General features: G+C 45.1%; 1 protein-coding gene across 1 annotated transcript; it reads right to left on the reverse strand.

Annotated features, from left to right (window-relative positions):
- Positions 1 to 128: 128 nt before the first annotated feature.
- Positions 129 to 19,344, reverse strand: sestd1 (SEC14 and spectrin domains 1). The gene is made up of 19 exons (XM_030428608.1): positions 19,057 to 19,344; positions 16,319 to 16,388; positions 16,083 to 16,191; positions 15,067 to 15,157; positions 14,866 to 14,979; positions 11,814 to 11,927; positions 11,587 to 11,681; positions 11,413 to 11,468; positions 10,263 to 10,337; positions 9,300 to 9,457; positions 6,841 to 6,963; positions 6,388 to 6,582; positions 6,050 to 6,164; positions 5,775 to 5,940; positions 3,944 to 4,025; positions 3,687 to 3,809; positions 2,697 to 2,888; positions 2,384 to 2,487; positions 129 to 2,015 (listed from the first exon to the last, which is right to left on the reverse strand). Exons 2-19 carry the CDS (start codon positions 16,386 to 16,388, stop codon positions 1,715 to 1,717), a joined length of 2,283 nt encoding a protein of 760 aa, XP_030284468.1. The 5' UTR covers positions 19,057 to 19,344; the 3' UTR covers positions 129 to 1,714.
- Between the last annotated feature and the right edge of the window lie 1,503 nt (positions 19,345 to 20,847).

Here is a 20,847-nt window from a genome sequence, read left to right on the forward strand (position 1 = left end):
ACAGCATCCATTATATAGTTTTGTTTTAGAACTTCTCAGATGTATGTTTCAATTTCAATTGTTCTTATAAGCACTTTCTGTTGTTTAATAAAGGAAAAAGCAGACTTAAAAAAAAATGCTTCAGGACGGCAACTTCAAAATGCTTCTTTATTTAGAGGATGATGTCATACTGATGTCATTGCACAATGTATGTCATCGGATGAAGAGGACAGAGGGCAAGGCGCAGCAATTAGCGGTTTTACTTACAGCAGCAGTTATTGGTCAAAAACACCAACCATCATCAAGGTTTGCTAAAAAAAGGTGGAATAAATAGAAAAGGAATCTGTCCTGTTCTCATGTTCCCACGTCAGAATGCGATCACCAGTCTTAGTGCGCCCAGTCTGCACACTGGAATGCTGTCAGAGATCACCTCAGCCCCCGTGGTTAGTTTGGATGAGGGCAAGCGGCGCAGGTTTGATTTCTATCACGAAGGCAGAGGGGTTTCTTATGAGCAGCAAAGTGGTTGGAGCCTCTGGGGCGTTGGAAGATGTCTGCATCATGGATGCATTTATGTTACAACTGTATTGACTTCAAGTCTCCGTACCTATCAAAAAGCAATTAAGAATCTGATAATTCATGCTGTCGTGTTACATTAAGTTCCAGTGTGTAACATTTTGGCAGAAATGAAAGATAATATCCAATCTTGTGTTTCTAAAAGTGTAAATTTACCTGGAACTAAGCTTTAAAATAAGCCTTGATATCAACAGAGGGAGCGGGGCCTCTTTTACGGAGTCCGCCATGTTGAACCACATTGAATCTACAGCATCCCAGAATGGACAAACCCAACAATGGCTCTAGAAGGGCAATTTTTTTATTTTTTTCACTTTATCTGGAGGTCACCACAGGGAAGAGTGAGGCGGTGGCTCTTCAGTTGGTTGCAATCTGCAACCAAGTCCTACACACTGGACCTTCACCTCGCGCTCTCGAGATCATATTACATGTTTTGCTCACATTTCTCTTTGATTTCTTCACCTGTATTTGCCACCAGCAAACTGCGTTGGTGCGCCCCAGGATTCTTCTTTCACAACCTCTTTGTAAAAAGCAGGACAAACAAAGCACTGAGTGTGTGAGAGCTGCCGAGGACTCCGGAGGAGTTGAAATAACATGACCAAAAAGCAAAATCTCATGGAAAGTCAGGAGGCACACACACACACACACACACACAAACCTTGGTAACCATGTTAGCACCAGCTCCGCCCACTTAGGTGAACGAGTGGCATGCTGGGAACATTGAGGTGGTGTTAGGCGTAGATTAAGAGTATTCTTATCCATCTGATTATTTTACAGTTGATGGTCATCATCGGAGCATCCACAGACGTGAATATGAATAATTCCAGTAAATATTTCCAGTATGTTACATTGATCCAGTGGGCCACGTGTATCTGCTGAATCACTCAACGGCAACAGTTGGAGGGCGCTGTTCTTCAGGAGCAGGTGGTGGTTAAGCTGTCACAGCTTCTGCTTTAGTAGCAGTAAGGCTGATGGGAAATGTAGTCTTCATATAAAGAATGGCCATCAGTAAGAATAAGCTACTGCTGCAGAGGGACAGAAGCAACCGATCGATAGGTTTCCTGGCTCGGGGAGAACAAAGCAGAGGTTTCGGCAGAAATTGATCAGCAGCCCTTCACCGACGAGCTTCATTAAGGCTGCTTGGTTTTACGTCGTCGGCGATCCATTAGCAGTCCTGCGTAGCCCTCTCTAAGTCTTCATCCTGTTGCCTTGCCTCCTCTGCCTCTGCCTCCTCCTCCTCCTCCTCCTCCTCCTCCTCCTGCTCCTCTTTCTCGCTCAGTTCCTCTCCAATCACGTCTAGCCGTCCATCCTGCCCATTTAGCACCCTCCCCTCCTCCTCCTCCTCCTCATTATCAAGTCTCGCCTCCTGCAGCTGTAGCCGACGCTCCTCCACCAGCAGCAGGCGCTCTCTGACACCCTCCGCCGCTGCCGCCGTTTCACTAGGGCTCCCGAAGTACTGCTCGCTCCTGCAAAACAATAATTCAAGTTAGGAGATTGTATTATAGGACACTCAGGGACCCAGCAACCATATGGGGACAAAAAAAACAATCATCGGACTTTAAATAAGAACAATTTGGTCAGTATTTTTGTAACAATAGATCGAATCATTCAGCTACCACGGCGCTCTGCTTGAAATCATTGTCCTGGTTTTACGACCCCTGCATTTACTGTTTCGGTTCAACCTCACCGCTCTTGTTTTTGGGAGCAGCTGTGTTTAGTTATGAAGTCCTGAAACTCACTGTGCACTCACAAGCTGTGCAGCACCAAACAGAAGAAAGACACACTTACACGTGTGTGTGTGTGCGTGTGTGTGTGTGTTTGTGTGTTTACATACCCATCAGGGAAGATAACAGGCATGGTCAGTCTGTCCAGCAGAACCTTTCCTGTGGAGTCGACATCATCCAAAGACTCCATGTCCACACATTCCTGTTGTAACACCTGGAACACAGTAAAAACACGTACATTTATAATTTCTACATCCACATGGCTGCAACGGTGTGCCATCGTTTTTTCATTTCTTCGTGATATCGGCCTGCTAATGCATAGATGAACATCTAGTTAGCTCATCCACACGCGCTGCTGCTGGAACTAACTAATAATGATATAATAACAGCACAGTAAGGTCTTTCTCTCTAATCCTGGGTCACCTTTTCGGCGGCGGTGTGGAAGCTCAGAGCCAGCTCCAGTCTCTGTTGTCTCTCCTCGGTGCTGACGGTGAATTGTTTCCAGACCCGGTTGAGTCGGGGCAGAGTGTCTCCAGACGAGCGCGTTGTACAGCGCAGGGACTGACAGAGGACGACGGTCGCCTGCAGCAGCTGACGGCCGTAGTCATAGGTGCTCTGAGGGGAAGGACAGGGGAGAAGGCAGGATGGCATGGCAAACTGTTACTGTCTGTGTGTTGGTGTTTTGTTTTCAGAACGATCGTCCTCTTCTGTCTCTTAGAGCTGATAGTTTTCAACTTTGAATTGTAATTTCTTTGGTGGTCATCTTTTCCTCTTGTGCCATCATCAGGTCAAGATTATCATTTGTCTGATTTGTTCACTACTCAATACCTGTGCAATTATGTTCATTCCAATAACAGTCTGAAATAAGATAGTGAACATACTGTATCTGCTAAATGTGAACTTGTTGGCATAGTCATTGTGTCCATGTTAGCATGTTGGTGTTAGCTTTTAGCGAAGTGAAAAACAGTAAAAATGCTTCAGTTTTGATAGTTTTGTAACGTTACAGTCAGACGGTCTGTGTGGAGCAGCGGATCTCGACATGGGGAGGGGGAGGGGGCTGTGAGGGCTGAATTGATGTTTTGGTGCTAGCATAGCACAGAGGCGTTATTGTTACCAGCTGAGCTGAAGCAGACAAATCCCACGGCATCTCATCTCATGACCAATTTAGTTACTACATAAAACATTGAATGATTTCTACATTAAATATGGTCTTTGCCACGGGATGAAGCACTTTTACGCTTTGTCCCAAAAGGTTCATTTCTATAATAAATGTTGACATTTCTTCCATTCTTTATTCAGGCAATATATCAGAAGCACTTATATCAATATTGTTTATTGTCGATTGTGGATGAAAACTGCTATTCGAAGCAGCTCTCATCGATATTTTCACTTCAACATCAGATCAAATCTCACCTGAGCAACATCCACAAACTTCCTGTGTTTGTCCAACATGGTCCTGGTCTCCTGGGTGTCGTCGCCCAGTCTGACGTGAGTCTTCAACAGGGCGTCCAACAGCTCGCTGAGCCATTCTACTGCCTGAACACACACACACACACGGATTAGCATCTCATTAATAGTAAAAGCTTTTGTTGTGTGAGTATGTGTGTGTGTGTGTGTGTGTGTGTGTGTGTGTGTGTGTGTGTGTGTGTTTTGTTGTTGTTGTTTTGTACCTGTAGAGCGTCTTCTTCACATTTGAACAGTTGGACCATCTGAAGCATCTTCAGCCTCCTCACATCAACCATATCCTCACACCTGCAACACGCACACACACACACACAGTCATTAATGCTAATCCAATACCTTTTTTGACAGATTTGGTGTACAGGTACATCTCAAAAAATTTGAATATAATGAAAAAGTTCAATATTTTTTGTCACTCATTTCAGAAGTTGAAACCAATGTGTTATATAGATTTGTTACACATAGAGTGAAATATTTCCAGCCTTTATTTCTTGGCATTTTGATGATTATGGCTTACAGATAATGTCTCAGAAAATTAGAATATTTTGAAAAGGTTCAATATTGTAGACTCATGGTGTCACACCCTAATCAGCTAATTAACTCAAAACACCTGCAAAGGTTTTTTTGAGATGTACCTGTATATCTTCTTTTTTTGACTGCTGTGTCATGTTGTCGTTTGTCATGTTGTCGTTTTTCCTTCCCCTGGGGCAGTGCCCCAAGGGACGGAAGCATCACGACTGTTATTATGTATTCCTGTTTACCCGTTTTCTTCAGTGAAGTGTGGTCTGGGGCCGCTGGTTCATTAATAATAAATAAATAAATAAATGATACATGTGCCATCTACCAAGCTCAATGTTCACCGCTGCTGGGTGGCAACGCAAGAAAACACAATTCTGACAGGAAGACAACATTTTATTTGACGAGGGAAGAGACCTCATGTCGATATTGGAACTTACATCATGTCAATGTCGTGAAATAATTTCATGTGTTGAAAGACACTGTTATGTGTATGTGGATGCATTATTAATTTACACTGCACTGCCTTAGGCCTGTGTTTACATAGAATGCTATTTTTGAAATAAAAAAAAATACTAATAATAAAAAAACTAGGGACATACTTTATCTTAGTCTTGTGTGTGTATCCGAGTTAGAATTGGGCTGCATCATTCATAAGTTTGGGAATGGCTGCCCTAGAGGCTGTTTATGACATAATAAACAACAATCTGGGTAGTGAAGCAAAAGAAACAAAACAAGGAGGCGATAAAGGAAAGTACATGGGTTCATTAATGGGGGCGGTTCATCCTCTGGGGAGCAGGACATTGGATGAAATTTGACCAGTGGTTATAGACTGGTAGTGGGTAAACGGACATGCATTTCTATAGTGCTTTTCCAGTCTGCTGACCGCTCAAAGCACATTACAACACTTGTCACACACATCCACATAACGATGCTGGAGCAACTTGGAGCAATTTGGGGTTTCAGTGTTTGCTCAAGGATACTTCAACATGCAGTCGGAAGAGCCAGGGATTCAAACCAGCCACCTTCCTAAACTGGACGATCGCTCTACCTCCTGACCAGCACCTCCTACCGCCCGGTGATGCATTTCACTCTGAGTGACATCAGCATCTTTGACTTTGTTGGAAGCAACAGATATGAAGGAAAATGTCTGCACTAGTGTTATACTCAGACATATTGCATGTTCCGTACTTTAGTACTGTAATTAACTTCTTCTTTTTTTAAGTTTGCTCAAGTAGAAACTTAAGAAAAATAATTACAGTTCTTTGGAAGAATGAGAGTGACCCAGTAAGTGATGATTGAGACTCTGCAGGGAGAAAGATACAGACACAAAGGCATTGTTGCTGTTCCAAGCTTTTGGTCTTACTTTAAAATTAAGTATAAAAAGTTCTGTACAAACATGATTACTATTTGTCACAAGTAGACACTTATTTCATCTTGAACCTCAGTATCACACGCCACCTTGTGAGAGATTGGATAAATAAAGCTCAAGTGGCTCCATGCTAAACTCTGTCACTAAGTCACCTCTGCTTGCGGAGCTGCATCTCCTCCATCACAGCCTGGATGTGCTGGATGTTGTCCTGCTGCTCTCCAGCTGGAATCTCAGTTTCCTCCGGAGACCAGGACGGCTGGTTGCACATCTGCTCCAGCAACATTCCCCCCTTCTGGCGCAGAGACGTTAGGCCTGCCTCTGCGTGGAGGGGAGACGGTTAATGTCACAGAGGAACTCTAGTACACTTGTCACTTAACAATACTATTGAAGAGAAAAAACAACATGATTTCTCATTTCGAGCACGGACCAACAGTCTGCAGCTTCTCCTCCAAGAGTTTGAGGTTTTGTTGAATTGAAGCTCCGTCAGCTGGAGCCACGTCAGCACAGAGCATGCCCAGCAGACCATCCAACTGCTGGGACAACTGCAGGGGCGGACACAGAGTATTAATTGTTCAGAATAGATCACATACATTTTTACACTTCTTATTTTCCTGCCTCTGACACACTGAAGTCTGATTTCCAGTCTGACCATCAGGCATTAACAGCATGTGATACAGTGTGTATGTGTACGTGTGTGTGTGTGTGTGGGTGCGTGTGTGTGTGTGTGTGTGCGTGTGTGTGCGTGTGTGTGTGTGTGTGTGTTACCTCCTGTGTGGAGCTGTGGAAGCCCTGCGCCGCCTGCAGAACATTCTGTCGGCCCTCCAGCTGAGACGCCTGTCTGTAGCACACGTCGCTCAGCTGCTGCTGCAGCGCCTTCAGCTCCACCACTTCCTCCTCCTCCCCGGCACTGAGCAAGGCAGCGATCTGCTGGTTCAACTCCACGTACACCGCAAACCACTCCTGTAGACACACACAGATTTGCCAGAGTACTAACATCAACAAACAGTGCACAATGGAGTGTTCGCCATAGAACACTGACAGAAAACACACACTCGAAAACACGAGTGTCATGTGAAATGCATTAATTTGTTTCTATAAGCTTCTGACCTTTTTACAGTCAGTGTGTGTGTGTGTGTGTGTGTGTGTGTGTGTGTGTGTGTGTGTGTGTGTGTGTGAGAGTGTGTGTGGTGTGTGTGTGTGTTCAGCGGGTTGCATTACACTGTGCTGGCTCTCGATCTCCTCGTGTTTCTGCTGCAAGGCCTGAGCCGCTCGAATCGAGTCTCCGATCTCCTGCTGGGTCTTCAACAGCTCTGAACCTGGCCCCTGCAGCCAGGTGACCACCTGAGCGACAGAGAGAGAGAAACAACACAAACTGCGTGATCTCCTTTAGAGGGAAAAGTGAGAAGTGCTGGTGCTAGACGTGAAAGTCCAGGTCATTTCTCTATAAACAATGTGAACTTAAGTTGAAAATTGTGGCAGTCGTGGCAGGAAAATGGCCTGCCAACTTACACCAAGTTACACCAAAAACAAACGAAAAATACATATATTTATAGGGAATGCCAACAGTCACCAATGCTGTGATAATAATCAATAAATGCCTCTTCGGTGGATAACAAAATAATGCCACAGATAATAAAATCCAGCTTTTCAGCCCCTAATGAAATGAAATCAGATGAACTGAAGGAGTACGGAGGACTCGAGGTATCAAAGGGTTCAGTTAAGTCAAACCTAAAGAAGTCTGCAGGTGCCAAGCGTTTGAAAGGCAAGCAAAACTCTGGCACAAATAAGCCCAGCCCTGATGCAGGTGGCCTAGTTGAATGGTGACTTTTGATGGTCACTCAACTAGGTTGCGGAATGCACTCAATTCACCCTCGACTCGACAGAACGAGGCCAACAAAGAAGTCTCAACAGACCAGAGTTTCTGGCCGACAGTTTATCTGGATGAGGTTTGCAGATGGATCTGGGTGCCACTGCCCACCACACTTAAACCTTCACAAAACAGCGTCGTCACACTCTGATTAGTTAGGAGGAGACTGCCCCAAGCTGCTTTCACTCATTGACTCTGCATCCTTCTTCATGTATAGTATAGTATTGTTTAATGAGACTGCTACAAGATGGACATTAAAGTCTCTCGCTTAAATCATCAGTTCAAAAGAGGGACAAGAATTAATTCAGCCACCGTTCATGTTACTATGTATGCCTGTTTTCTTCCACTGTGACTTGTCAAAATGTCTGCAGTGACAAGGCCGACCGGGTGAAACGTTGTGATGATTTCTGTCCGTCTCCTCAAGTCTCCGTGCTGCAGTGCAGCTCAGTCACCAGCAGAGGCTCCGAGGCTCTAACAGTCCCATTTCACTCACTATGGATGATTCTGTCTTATATATTTTGTTTTGAAATAACTTAACTTTCTTTTATTCACTCATATTTTCTTTGATATGCTTGAAGAACACACATATTAACATGTTAAAGTTAGGCTAGGCTCTTCCCAGTCAGTGCCTGCATCTTTTTCGAACTCCGTGTCCCAGGTTTTTAACAGTTGCTTGTTCAGAATGTGAAGTCTCCAGTCCAATCTGAGACAACCATGATGACGCCATGAAACGTGCTTCATGTGTGGAATCAGCAGAGTGCCACACAGAGTGTCTTTCCTTGGCACCAATACGACCAGGGATTCCCAGGGTGAACAGGACGGCACTATGATAGCCTCTTGGATCATGTCTGGAGTTTGAGATTGACTGATAAAGTCAAAAATAAGAATTGGGACATAATGTTTGTGGACGCTTATTTTTATACAATATGAATTACCTCTTCCATCAAACTCAGTTGACAAGGCTGTCTGTATGTTTGTCTATTACAAATCATGCCGTGATCTTGATTTTGTGATGAGATGAAGTTTAAAAATGTCCACAGTACACTACAGTGCTGTGCATGAACATCTGGAAACGTCTCTCCAGATGTGTGTATGTGTCAGTATCATAATCTAATTGTATTTATGAGGTCAGTGGTGCCTAAAAGAGCTCACACACACACACACACACACACAAACACAAGCAGACACAGTTCGATCCAGAACTAGGCCAACCCCCCACCTCCAATCCTCCGGGCTAGCGACCGACATGTTCTGGTTACTATGGAAACCCCAGGCTCTTCTCCAAGACAGTGTATTACCCATCAACCCCGGCGGCTACAGGAACCCCACTAACCAAAGAAGAGTCTACTTTCTACTGAAGGGCTCTACTGACACCGTTTCTGATGGTCAAAGCCTTGACGATAATAGAATCAGGGCAGGAGACTGAAGGAGGCCGACAATGTAGCAGGACAATGAGTACAGAGAGGTTGTGAGTGTGAGGAGGGTATTCACACATTGATAGTCAGGAATAGTTTGAAGGTCGACGAAGAGCAGTGAACTTTGTTATAGAAACAGGAAAATATATGAATTTTCTTACCTAAGGAATATAGGATGAGAGGACTGCTAACTCACATGTATGAAGCCAGCAGCCTCTTAGATTAGCATAAAAACTGGCACCTGGGAGACAGCCTTTGTCTGCCTGCCAGCACCTCTAAAACTCACTGAAAGAAAGAAAGAAAGAAAGAAAGAAAGAAAGAAAGAAAAAAAGAAAGAAAGAAAGAAAGAAAGAAAAAGAAAGAATGAAAAAAGAGAGAAAGAAAGTCAGTGCTACCTGCATGACCTTGGCGTGAATCTCGTCTAGCTGGGTGCGTTTGTTCCGCTGCCTGCAGAGCTCCTGGTATCTGGTGTACTGCTCCCGGAGCGAGTCCAGCAGCTTCATCACCTGAGGCTGAGCCAGCAGCTCCTCCTCCATGGGACACCAGGCTGGACCTGGAGGGTCAGGCGTCAGACAGAGGTCAGGCAGAAGGCTGGTGGAGTAACATTCCAGGACATCTCCTTATTTCTGACAGGAAGTAGCTGCAACAGTTTAATTCAGGACATCAACTCTGTCTAGTTCATGCGTTTGCCTCTTCTAAGCGCAACTACTGCAATAGCTTTCTTTTGTCCTTAATTCATTACATTGGCTCCTCGATCGTGCTAGATCAGACTTTAGGATTCTACTTTTAACGCAGACCTCGAACTTATCACCTCAAGCTCAGCACAGTGAACTACTTCAAAAGTAGTTCACTCTGCTGGACTCTTCCTGTACGTGTGCTTTCGGACTTCTGTAGATTTTTTGTATATTTTGCTAAAGCTGCTCACTGCTTTATTGTACATACGATAGGTATAAAATATTCTGTTATTAATGCGTGTTTTGCTGAGGTTGCTTTTGGTGCCGTTCTGTACACCCCGAGTCATGCTTTGTGACACTGGACTATAGTAGACTTTGACTCGGCCTTGCTTGTCCTTCAGCTCAGCTGCGACCGCTGGTGAATCACCTCTACTGTGGGACATCCAACTCCCAGTACCATACTTTGCTAACACACTGTCTAGCTCTCTGGGAATACATGTAATCTATCTCTGAATGGCATGTATGTACACTCATTGCTGATCCCGATGTCTGCTTTTAACAGTCAGTCTCGAACAACAACAGTCCAGGAATAAATTTGCACATGACAGTACAGATGACACCCCTCCACTCATCCGTCCGCCCATCCGTCCGTGCACCCCGGACAAATGACAGCTGCCTCCTCACCTCCCTGTCCTCCTCCTCCTCCTCCCTCCGAGCCGTTAAAGCGACGCTGCTGCAGCTCCGACAGCAGCTCATGACCTTCACACAGACACAGAGGGAGGGAGGGAGAGAGAGAGAGAGAGTTTGATATTTAAGAGCCTGTTATAAAAGCATTACAAACAATAATGCGTCAGTGTTTGTTTACATGCCGGTACATTATGAGAGGAGCTGGTAGAGCGAGGAGGGTGGCACCACAAACAAAGACTCCTTTCACCTCCGCTCAACACACACACACACACACACACACACACACACACACTCAGGCAGCGCAGTACAACGAACACAGCCACACATCCACCCATTCATCCATCTATCCTTAGTGTCTATTTAGCTTCAGGTCTTGGGAGGCAGCAGACTAATTATCTAAGACCTCTCCTTCCCTCCACCCACATCCTCCAGGTCAGGGCGAGCACCGACAGTCTGCCGAGGAAACTCAGTTCAGCTGCTCGGCTGCCTGATTACATTCTTTCAGGCAGCACTCACAGCTCGTGACCGAGAGTCCTGTACACAGTGAGCGAGCGAGTGAGTGAGTTGAACACAGTCAACGGGTTGAGTCATTTTATGGCTTTGTGAGCCGTTCCCTCTGCGCAGCGAGGGGAAAATCCTCATCATCGTAGTGAAATGAGTTCATTCACAGTTTTTAGATTAAACTGACTTAAAATCATTCGGGCACTGGAGATGACACTTACTGCAGAGATGATAAGGGGAGGGTCAGAATTTTTTTAAGTGTGTCTACCATGCCTGGAAATGTTAATTAGTAGTTTCTTCACTGATGAAGATTTTTAAAAAAACACATGACGAGTATATGAAACACAACAACATTAAATGAATCTTACATGTTACTGCATCAATAATAATAACAGTCTAATAGTATGATGTATAATAACGTAACAACGATCACACTTAAACACTTTTAGTAAAGTAAGATTTAGACTGAGGACTTGAACAATCGTCTTAAGTAAAAGATCTTAATGTTTCCTCCACCACCGTCTGAGATGCAAAGATAAATTAAATGAATTTCTTCTTCTTGTTGAGCTGCAGAGGAGATAAAGTTTCTCAATCACTCTCAGACTTGAAACCGACATGTACAATAACATTTATGTAATGAGTTTACCTGTCTGAAGGACCGTCTCGGGGTCAAAGGATGGCAGGAGGGCACAGTCAGCTGACCTGCAGGAGACACACACACACACAGCGCTAGACTTCGTGACTTTGTGTGTGTGTGTGTGTGTGTGTGTGTGTGTGTGTGTGTGTGTGTGTGTGCGTGCGTGCGTGTGTGAGAACGCACTTGTCCTTGTCCACAGAGCTGCCCTTGTCGCTTTCATTGATAATCGACAGCTCGTCCAGCAGTGACGTCGACTCCTTGGTGAACTTCTCAAAAACCTGCAACAGATGATAAAGATGCCCGGACACGTTCAGATGTGGTGCCGGATTACCACGGCAACAAGCGTTTATAAATTCCTCAAAAATGTGAACTGCATTTCATTTATTTTTATCTCATTTAAAAATAGTGACCAGTCTCTTGTTAAGCCAGTCGCTGTGGTCGTAGTCCAGACTTCCTCCAAAATCATCCGTCAGCTGACAGGGTTCGATGTAGCGAGTCAGCTTATTGGCCGAAACCAGGATCACCTGACAGGGGGCATGAAAAGAGCATATTAATGAAACAGTGACAAAGGGGTTCATTCTGCAGGTCAGCCGAAGGACGGAATAAACGTTAATTAGCTACGGCTGCGTACAGATCAGCCAGATATGGTCACATCACAGACCGAAATATTACATCATCCAGCCCCGACTCTGGTTTACTTTAAAGCTGACTTCAAGATTTTGCTCATGGTTGCTTTTCTCCCTTCCAATCAAGCGTCCTTCTTTCCTCGTTTCTCTGCCCTCCAGCCAGTGACCCAAATCTGAACGAGGTCTGCCTTCATCAAGAACGCTCCAAATCATTTAAATGTGTCTCAGTAGAGAGTGAGGGGAGGCGGACCACAGGTGTATCCTGTTCTGAGGTTATTGTTTTGTTTTTTTTTAACTGGACTACAACACTGCTTTGAACCAAGATCCACTTCAGCTGTGAAAATTGTGACATCAGCACTGTTGTTTATTGTCAAAGGACAAACTCAAGGAAACAGGTTCTATCAGCACCAATAACTAACAATGTGATAAAAACAACACCACACAAGATCTATAATTAGTAGAATTTGAATAACAGTATTGTGGGCGCCAAGTGTTGTTAAATCGTTTCTAAACATTCAGGGTACCTGGAATGTTGTGCGTTATTAATAAGGCTGTCATTTGATACAACACGCCGAAAGCGACACAACAGTTATGAAGTTATTAAAATAAAAACAGATCTACAATCAGATATCGACACCACCGCCGATGCGCTGCTATGCGTTCAGTGACTTCTCTGCCCAATTTCTTGTGCCAGCGAGTGTGCGAGTATTGTGTTACAGTCCATACAGTTTGTTCATACTCGTGCATCCTCTCTCTCTTCCATCCCTGCTAGAAGGAATGGAGATGTGATAGGAGGGAGTTGTGGAGCCACGTTAGGCCCCAACGTGTGCATGAAGCCGTGACGCAGCTCAGACACATTACTTCTACAGCCCTGCTATTAGTGGAGCGAGGGCATTTTGGCATAACAGACATAATTATAGCCTTAGTTTTTTTTTTTTTAAGGGTGAGGAGTCACTGCAGTCAGCACTAAATAATCGCACTGAGATTCATTTTTAAGTTGCCTTTAGCTTCTCTATATATCAAGTTTCTTCTGCTCTCTGCCGGGAATGTTTTGTCCGCTTGTTTTAGGGCCATTTCTTAAAAACATTTAATCCACATCAGCGCTGATCGCACTTTAAGTATCAAGCATTTCCTCCAGGTTATCAGCCTCGCAGAGCGCTTAGATCACAAGACAAACCTCTGCTTCGACTCCCCAGAGCGCCGTCTAAATCTGGAGATAGAGCGTGTTCACAAAAGAGCCCGCAAGCCTGAGATCCTTCCTCCAGATAGAAATGCCTGTGTGTCTGTCTGTACATGTTTCTTTATATTGTCTCAGCACTCGGTGAGGCACATCGAGCTGCATTAGTATGGGAGGCTTTACAATTAAACCTGGACAGTCGGACAGCTGGCACCGAGACTGGCCTCCAGTTGTCACTGCAGCAGATGCTGTCAGGGAAACTGGACTCAACTCAGTGTGTGTGTGTGTATTTATTTAAATGTTAGGCCAGGCTTTGAAGCAGCTGTACGACGCACACCCCACTGTGACATCCACGCACACACTCCATAGCTCGGATGAGTCACATTTCAACACCGTCACTGGAATCTCCCTTCCAGCAGCTGAGTGTGCGCTCGCAGAGTGAGTGAGTATTAAGACTGATTGATGGGAGATGAGCACTTCTCCCAAACTAGTACTTAAACTATCTCACAAATTACACGTCTAGGAACTGCGAAACCTGAGCAAACATTGTGACTGCTAATAATCTGAAGCCGAGTCATTCCTCGTGTTAGAACCCCGTGGTTCCACGATCCGATTCCTTCGACGCCGGAGTGACCTTGAGCGCACCGACGGGGCCGGCCTCGACTCTCAGCGCGCAATGATAACTCCTCTCGATAAACAAAGTCATCTAACCATTCGCTGCGAAGGATTATCTATAAGGAGCAGCTTTTAAGTTACTCCGGTATCCGTGGCAACAACTGTGGAGCCAACATGGCTGCAGAAATCTGGGTCACACCGGCTACGGATCTGTCAGTAGAACCATCTGTTATAATAGAGTAGAAGGTGCACACACACCACACACACACACACACACACACACACACACACACACACACACACACACACACGGTCTTGGCTCTGATTTCCAGCAGCACTCAGGATAGTTAATGATGCTTAAGGTTATCATAAGTGGCTGCCTTGCTCTCTGTTTGACAATAGGTAACAGCACAAGTCAATGCGCGTGTGCGTGCTCGTGTGTTTCTTTCTGTTTTGGACCAAACTGTCCCGACAAGAGCGAAAACTGTGAACACAGATCGTCTCTGAGGTTATTTCAAAATCAGAATAAAAACTGTCAGAATAAGGATTGTTCATTTCCATCCTGTCTTCTCTGAGGCCGCTCTGAAGACTTTTTCTGTAGCCGAGGTGGAACAACAAGTTGTACAAGCTAGTTCATAGGGTTGGTTTGATTCTAGACCAACTGACCGGCGACATTGTCATCCCCCAGATCCAAGCAACGAGTAAAAAGTTATAGTCACAGTTGGTTGACAACATATTAATGACACATATCTGCACTCTCACAGTTTGTAAGAGACGATGAGAAGCCTCACAAGGTTCTACACTCGAAATTTCCGGAATTCTCTTGAAAAATGGCCTTAGATTGGACAGATCTCTGTGATCGTCATGTTCGGAAAAAAGTCATTTTCGAGTAACGGACAAATGTCCCAAATCCACAAAAGCTTCTGCAGTTCCAAAATCATTTCAGGTCCCTCTCAGCACAGGCGATGGAGCTCAGTGAAAGCATACGTGAGGATAAAGGAAACTTGAAGTTGAACTCGGGCTAGCTGCAGCCGAGAGACTCACCTCGAAGCCCAGGCGGTCCTTCTCCTTCCAGAAGCAGAAGTGCGTCACCTTCTTATCCCAGAACTCATCTGGTTTGACCACACAGACCAGCGACACCTCGGCTGGAATCACATTCTGAAACGGCAACATTAGCATCATCGTCCCGACAAAGTAGCGCAGTCATGTATGTCATCGTCGAGATCAGTATTATAGAGTGTGTACCTGCAGCATGAGCACCACGGTCTTCACGATGTTCCACTGAGACTTGCGTCCGTCCACGATAACTGTGAAACCCCGAGCCTTACACTTCTCACTGTGAGGGAGAGAATTCGATAGAGCAAAGACATCAATCAGACTATGAACACCACCATTTACATACAGTTCCCTGTTTGTGGCACTATTTTTGGTTTGACCGTCCAACGATCCAACTTTTTGAACGAAGAGTGTAACACCACTGCAACGTTCCTTCAGAGAGAGTGGAACGATGGGTTGCCTGTAGCCTCGATGTTTTAATGTAGCCCAGTTTAACCTGCAGGAGTTTTCAAACAGCTTGTCTAACGCATTTCGGAGGAGATCAGTTCCTGAGGAGTGATAACAGGTTGAAAGCATCTGACAACATCTTCACTGCAGAAACGAAACAGGGACCGAATCATCTGTCAGGCTGCCCAGAACTACCGCTGTCAGAAAACGCGAGGACGAGGCGCTCAAACGGTCAGGCGGAAAAACACTGAGACGTCTTCCAGGAGCCTGACAGCAGACAGTGAGAGTAGGCCGCTGGAAAACAAATGTGGGATTTACATTATGCTTCAACGGGAGTGTTTCAGTGTCTACGGGGGAAAAGTCGTCAAGGAGAAGGACTCTCCGTTCCCCTGGGAAACTTTCCCGACAGGACTAATCTGAAGTCTTGTATGGAAGAAATCTCTCGTCTGATATTTGGGCCGAGGCCATAACAGTTGTATGTCAACTTGTACTAGACAGGAATCATCCTTTAAGCCTTTTACGTTCAGACTCACACACTGGTGCCAAGATTTAAAAAAAAAAAAAAAAAAGTACAGATCCAGCAGAGACAAGTTAACTCCAAGCACGTCTGAAAGCAATAAAGGTGAGACAAAACAGTCTTCTGCTGACACGACACATACACACAGTCACATACCTAAGCATCACTACTGTCGCCGTCTGTGTGTGTGTGTGTGTGTGTGTGTGTGTGTGTGTGTGTGTGTGTGTGTGTGTGTGTGTACCTGGGGATGCTGAGCAGGTAGTCCAGTGTTGCACTGAGCTCCTCCATGCTGGTCTGGTCTGAGCTGAGAGGGATGGTCAGGATCAGACCACTGCGCCGATCTTTGCCCCCTTAAGTTGGACAAACCAGCAAAGATCTGATTACTGACCAAACTGAGAACGCGCAGGCCTCGCACACCTCGAGGAAGCACATGCAAGCCAAGTGTTGTCACAGCTCGAGTGTGCGTGCGTGCGTTACCTGACAGAAAGGCCAGTTTCTTCTTGAGGATGGGGAGGATGGTCGTCGCTTCCATGTTAACGTTGGACATCTGTTGACGCACATACACACAACGGATGGATTCATATCTTTCAAGTCAACCCCAAAAATATATTCACATGCTCACGCGTGCATTTAGGAACAGTTTTCGGTGGATGCGATTGGTCCTCCTGTCCAAACTGGCTATGAAGAGATCCCCAACACATGCTACTGTTAAACTCCAGTCGTCTGAGATCGCCAAATCCAGCAACAATTATATGTTCTTGTAGTACAAGTCACCTGCTGTTATGATGCCCTCACAATCAAAAGAAAAAAGAAAAAACCTAAGCCCAGCAGCCCACACGAGAGCCTTTTCTGTGCTTTCTTTAACCCGGGTGGTGATGTGTGATGACCATGATATGTTCTCAATGATGGTAATTCCAAGGGACCTAAAACTGTTTACCAGCTCCACCTTAAATCCGCTGATGTAGACAGTGCGCCATAGTCCACAATCACAGACACTGACCCATAGTCTATAATCCAAGTCCACAGGCAAAGACTCAGGCCAAGGCGCGCCACAGGAGCTCAGCTGGCAGAGCGTGCGTCACACGTACAGAGGCTGTGCCGTCACTGCAGCGGCCCGGGGTTAGAGTCCGACCTGCGGCCCCTTGCTGCATGTCATCCCCACCTCTCTCTCATCCTGTTTACTGCTATCTCTCAAGGTGTCCCTTCAAATAAAGCCACGAAAGGCCCCAAAAAGAAAAGAAAAAAGACTGTAGCCAACAGGCTCAGACACTAGTCAGCACCTTTGTGTGTCTGTCACAATTCAATCAGACAATGAATACAAAGCTCTGAATGAGGTGCTGTTACTACACGGGCATCCTTACAGAATACCAGAAAGATAGAAGTCAAACATGTCACGGAAGCGCAGTAACCTCACTGCTCAGATGATGAACACATTGGAAGTCGACACAGAATCGCGATCGCCGTCATGGGCGATGAAGTCGACTGTGAACTGTCGGTGTTGCCACAGTGTTTCTGACCCAGCAGAGACACTGTGGCAACACAGACACATTCACCCCTCCCCTAAATGATCATAGGGATATCATAGAGGCAGCGCGGGGATTTTCCCTCAACTGGCATTTCTCCCAGCAGATCCAGATTAATGGATCGTGGTGCAGCTCGGCCTGTGCTCGGCTGTCTGTTTTGTCAGTGTGTTTACGCAGTTAAAGCCTTTAGTCAGTAAAATCTGTCAGTTAACGTTTCTGTCAGTTGATCGTCATTTTAGTTCAACAATCGAAAGGTTCAATTGGTTCTCCCGCAGCCCTCGTTTGGACACTGGAGCTCACCTGTGTTCTCTGTCTGACAGCGTGTCTCTGCACCGCTCTGTGACGGGTTCAACATCTGGGGCTGTGTTAACTCTCTCTCTCTCTCTGCACTTTGCTGGTTTGAATTAGCATTGTTATACAATTCAGCGACAGACACCGGTTTATATAATGTGTCATTTCTTACTCAATGCTCTGGAGGGTTAGATCAGAGGATCGATTCCACTCTCGTGTGTCAATGCTAAACATTCAGCTATAGCCAGCAGCCGGTTAGATTAGTTTAGCGTAAAGACTCGGGGAAGAGAGCGACAGCAAGCCTGGTTCCATCCACTGACCAGGACCAGTCTTGTTTGTTAGATTCACACAAACTGCAGTGTGCAGACATGCTTTGGTTTTAGAGGTGTTATGTGTCGGACTATTTCTTGGCCAAGGTCAGGGACTCACAAACTACAACTACAAGACACACTGTACAGTTAATAAGTGATTTCACCTTTTGCCCCTTTAGACAAAAGCAGACAAACTGTTTTCACTGTTCGGCTCCAGACTCCACCTTCATATTCCACAACAGCTGACGTTGGAGCGATACCACTCTTCTCATGTAACTTTCAGCGACAAAGTGAATGAGCGTTATTTCCCAAAACGCTGAAACACTCCTTTAGAATTATTTTCCATCTCGCTGCGTGTTTGTAGGCGCTTGTTTTCATTGTGAGTCCCATCCTGACCCACATAAGTGCAATAAGAATCAAATAGTGGACTGTTGTTAATCACATCTGAACAAACCACACCCACACAGCCCTAATGAAAAAGACCTGCTAGAGTATTTTTAAAATAAATAAATAAATGGAATTGTTTGCCCCAAAGTTTAACTTGATGTGTTGTGATTCTAGCGATGAGTATTTTTGTTCTTGAGAAACACTCACAACCAAGAGGCAGAGCTGTATTCTTCTGCTGTTGCAAAACATTTTTGTTCCGTTAGACTTTGTTTCAGAAATAATGAATCCAACAGACTTTTTTTTTAATATACAAACGTTATGAGCCTATCATACCATCACTTCCAGTCGTAGTAACAGTGGTAGAAGTAGTAGTAGCTGCAGTTTAGACTATGAATGAATCCGGTCACTGCAGTGCAGCACCGGTCCGTCCTGCTGCAGGGCTTCATCCTCCACCTTCCCTCTGCACCGCCTGCTGCCTACTGCCTGCCTGCGGCCTGGCTGCAGCTGCAGGACGGCCCGGCCCGGCTCGGCTCGGTTTGCCTCGGCTTGGTTCGGCTCGGCCCACAGACACAATGACCTACATTCAGCAGCTGCAGGCTGCGGCGGCCGAGGCTCTAACCTCCCACATCTCACCCTCGATCCGCTCAGGCACTGATAACTTCAGGGATCGGCACTAAGTATGGATCAGGCTGGGTTTTCTTACCTTTTCAGTCAAATCTGCGGCATTATACTGTCCCGATTTTTTCTCTCCTGGTCCTTCTCCTCTTCTCCTCTGTGTCTCTCCTTCTCCTCTGCAGCTCTGCCTCTCGCCTTCCTCCTCCTCCTCCTCCTCCTCCTCCTGTTCTGCCTCTGTGGCTGATTTAACTGCAGATGTTTATTCTGTGTAGCATTAAAACACTGTAGATCTCTGCTTGTTACCGTTCGCGTTCAACAACAGTGGAGACACACACAGAGAACAGGCGGTGGACCTCGCTGCTCTGCGCAGCCTCAGTGCAGCCCAGAGGAAAAAATGCCACTTCCGGAAGCGACATTCCAAATTAAAACCTGGATCATGTTGGAACAGGAGGCTGATTTTCATATATATATATATATATATATATATATATATATATATATATATATATATATATATATATATATATATATAAATACACACATTATATTTACCATGTGTTGTTTATTTTGTAGAAATGTATCATATTTGTATATATTTATTTTCTTTTTCTTATTGAGTAAAGTTTAGTTTAGTTAAGGGGCTAATTTTGCATACCAGGCCATATGTATATGTATAATACCTCCTATTTATTAACTGGTTGGATCTTTAAATTAACAAGCACAATTACCTTAAAATTGGACACTAGTCGAGTTACGGTACTTGATCATTTTCTACCACTGAACTGAAACACGACTAGTGTTTACATTTGCACTACAGAGGTCCTGTGTGGCTGCGATGGTCTGTACATAAACTGCTGGATAAACTAAAGCATTGGAGATGGAGATACTGACCTGAGGAAAAGTCCCCAAAGCTAACAAAGTCTATACTGCTGCATCAAATTGCATGGCAATCCATCCAACAGATGTTGAGATGTTTCACTCTGAACCACAGATTTCAACTTCATGGCGCTAGTGGAAAAGTCAGGGGGTCACCAAAGTCATTGGATCATCCTCTGGGATGACATGACATGCTCTCCATTTTTCCACAGCAACACCTTTAGAACACAGTGATCACAAACCCCCTGGAAGTTATGTTCAAGAAGCCACTGCTGTCTGCCCCCATGTTCACCCAGAGAATGGGCCTTCGACTCCACTGGTGCATGTACAACCTCACAATAAAGTAAAGGAGAACCAAGGACATGGGCTAGACACTCTATCCAGAGTGCAGCTCTGGCTGTGCTGACTGGAGATGGATGGTATGCATAAATTGTGCAGTCTGAAGCGCCAACAAGTGTTATTCTTGTTGGCGCTGATATTCAAAAGATGCTACCCCGACAGCCACTCCACCCAAAAGTGACACTTGAGTCACCATTTGAGGTTGTGGCATGTCATCTGTTTGAGTTGACTGCAAACAGTACATTATTGACTACTCCAAGTACATAGAGGCAGAGGAACCAGAATCAGAATTCCTTAATCAGTCTTGCAAACAGGGAAATGTGTGTGTCACAGCAGCCAATGGACAGTTAAATTTAACAGTTAGCAATAATAATAGTACTAAATGAACAGTCTAGTAAAAAGGTAAGAAATAGAGATAGACCTGTACATACATATGTACACATGTAAACAGTGTAATTATGAACAGTGTGGCAGTGTTATAGATAATAAATATGGGTATGAAAAATTGCCAAGTTGGTGGACACCAAAATGAGAAATAGGTTATGTGTAGAGTTTTTATTACACAGTGCACATGTAAGGTCCACTGGGAGCAGGGAACTGCAAGAGATGCACGGCTGCTCCACCAACAGAGCTCTGAGAATCCATTCCAGCAGATACTGCAGAC

The sequence above is a fragment of the Sparus aurata genome, chromosome 9 (genome assembly GCF_900880675.1).
Source record: "Sparus aurata chromosome 9, fSpaAur1.1, whole genome shotgun sequence".
NCBI classification, from domain to species: domain Eukaryota; kingdom Metazoa; phylum Chordata; class Actinopteri; order Spariformes; family Sparidae; genus Sparus; species Sparus aurata.

Excerpts from the sequence above, each read along its gene's own strand:
- sestd1 (XM_030428608.1), bottom strand. The coding sequence starts at position 16,388 with ATGTCCAACGTTAACATGGAAGCGACGACCATCCTCCCCATCCTCAAG. Across the intron at positions 11,469-11,586 it reads AGCTCTGTGGACAAGGACAA|GTCAGCTGACTGTGCCCTCC; the intron begins GTGCGTTCTCAC and ends TGTCTCCTGCAG. Across the intron at positions 5,941-6,049 it reads GGAGAAGCTGCAGACTGTTG|AGGCAGGCCTAACGTCTCTG; the intron begins GTCCGTGCTCGA and ends CCCTCCACGCAG.